Raw genomic sequence first — 2411 nt, 5'->3', positions numbered from 1 at the left:
CAACACTGCTTTGAAGAAGTAACAATTCCCCAGTTGTATTGTGAGTGCCTTCTAACTTGTGGGGCTCATAAATCTGATAATATTCTGGTGTCATATGACAGTGTTCCACTGTTATTCATATGGTTTTCAGTGACTAAATACTCAGAAGTAGTCTGTCTCTCAGTCTTCCTAGTCTGGCTTAGTCTGGAAGCTCAGCAGAAACCTGTTAACATGGATGACCTTACTGGTATTTGGAGAAGCGCGTTACGTGCTTGACTGCTAACGACAAAGGTCAGCAGTTTGAATCCACCAGATGCTCTGTGGGAGAAAGATGATTGCTCTTCTAGAGATTTACAGCCTTGCAGGTTTGCTATGAGTAGCTCTGTAACTTTTCACCCAAATCACAATAAAAAGTTTAGAAAGCAAGAAAAGGAAAAGACTCAATATTATTATGTTGGTGGTTGTGTGCCATGGAGTTGGTTCCAACTCATAACGGCCCTGTACAGGATTTCTGAAGTTGTAACTCTCTATAGGAGCTTTCTGCCTCATCTTTCTCTTGTGGAATGGCTGGCAGTTTTGAACTGCTGACCTTGAGGTTAGTAGACCAACTTGTAACCACTATGTTACCAGAGCTCTTCAAATTAAGAAAGAAATAAGGCTACTAATCATTTGTAAGATTTACTCTGATCAGAGATGTTAAAAGGTTAAGAATAACGTGATTCTTAAGAATCAATACAGTATTCTGAAGACTTAATGAAATATTCTGACTTAAAACATTTTGACATTTGGGTTTCTAACAGCTGTTGAGCATTTGGAGAATTATTCATGCATGTCTGCTTTGGACATGCAGCCAAGGTTACTATGCAGAGCACTTTGTCACGTTATATATGAAATAAAGAACAAATTACTTTCAACGTTTTGGTGAAGTATTTAATATTGACAGTTAAATGTATAAATAAAAGTGAAGTTAAAAAAGCTTAGCCATAGCTGTAAGAAATTACTGATAACATACTTTCTATCATTCTTAAAAATACATTACCTTCAAAGCTGACATAAACAACGTATATTCAGACTCCCAGTCCCAATTTCTATGGAATGTTTTTAAGGCATGAGTGAGTATCATCATAGAGAGACAAACCCAGGATAACTTTTTTAATACGCTGTTTAAGAGAAAACAGAAAAATAAGTTCACATTGTCTACATCACCAAAGGCATTTTATCTTTTAGAATTCAGGGAAGAAATACAATGAAATTTCTGAACATCATTGTTTGAAGTCCAATATCACACCAGGACTCCATTACAGTATCTGCAACTATTCCAAACGCTTTTGGATTTAACTGATAAAACTATAATCCTTTGTGCCATTACCTACAAGTGGAATGTTCCAATTTCAGTTCATAATTCCTATGTAATAATTAAAACTGATATTAATTAACCCAGTGCCATTGAGATGATGCTGACTCATAGTGACATGACAGGACTAAGTAGAACTGTGCCTAAGGGTTTCAGAGACTAAATATTTAAGGGAGTATGTGCAATGCTTAACCCAATGTGCCACCAGGGCTCCTTTAAAAGTAATTAAGCCAAATTTAAATTAAGTTCTACAACTGTGTAACTATGCTCAAGTTAATACCGAGTTTCATTAGGCTAAATTATAATTTACATCATCACATTCACTCTCTGAAGATTTATTCCACAAATACATAGTTAAAAATACCTGAAGAAGGCCCAAACAGGATAAAAAGCCTTTGAATTGTATTGTCAAACAAGTGTATTTTTAAAGGGTCAATTTTATCACTGGCTATCGCAGTATTTAAAGATATTTTTGCTTACTTTTTCTATAAAAAAAAAATGGTTGCTGTTAAGTGCTGTCAAGTCAGTTCCGACTAATATAGGGTTTCCAAGGAACAGATGGTGGGTTTGAACTGCCCACCTTGAGGTTAGCAGTCCAGAGCTTACCCTACATTTTTGTTCTTAATTGCCCTTGGGTCATTTGCAACTTATACTGACCCTGGTAAAGTGTTTCCAAGGAGCAGCTGGTGGATTTGAACCACCAACCCTGCAATTAGCAATCTAGTGCTAATCCTATAGCTTCACACCAAGATTCCTCATATCCTACATCATTGTTGTTGTGGTTGTTAGGTGTCTTCAAATCAGTTCTCATTCACGAATCTAAGCACAATAGAATTTATAACTGCTGTTACATTTGAGTCCACTGCTGCTGCCAATGTGCCCATCTAGCTCATTTGGGGTGGGGGTGGGGCTTCCTCTATTTTTGCTGACCCTCCACTTTACCACGTATAATGTCCTTCTCTAGGGACTGATACCTCCTAATAATATGTCCAAAGTATAAGAGACAAAGTCTCACTTCTTTGCTTCTAAGGAACATTCTGGATACACTTCTTCCAACACAGATTTATTTGTTCTGGCA

General features: G+C 36.8%; 1 protein-coding gene across 1 annotated transcript in view; it reads right to left on the bottom strand.

Moving 5' to 3' along the window:
- TMTC3 (transmembrane and tetratricopeptide repeat containing 3) overlaps positions 1-2411 on the bottom strand; it is a 55242-nt gene that overhangs the window by 19925 nt on the left and 32906 nt on the right. The window contains exon 8 of the mRNA XM_006870705.1: positions 1019-1139. Coding sequence (XP_006870767.1) covers positions 1019-1139 — 121 coding nt within the window. The remainder of the gene's footprint in view (positions 1-1018; positions 1140-2411) is intronic.

The sequence above is a fragment of the Chrysochloris asiatica genome, unplaced genomic scaffold (assembly GCF_000296735.1).
Source record: "Chrysochloris asiatica unplaced genomic scaffold, ChrAsi1.0 scaffold00149, whole genome shotgun sequence".
In the NCBI taxonomy this organism is placed as follows: Eukaryota; Metazoa; Chordata; class Mammalia; order Afrosoricida; family Chrysochloridae; genus Chrysochloris; species Chrysochloris asiatica.
The sequence above is the reverse complement of the archived record's forward strand: the minus strand, read 5'-3'. Positions and strand labels throughout refer to the sequence as shown.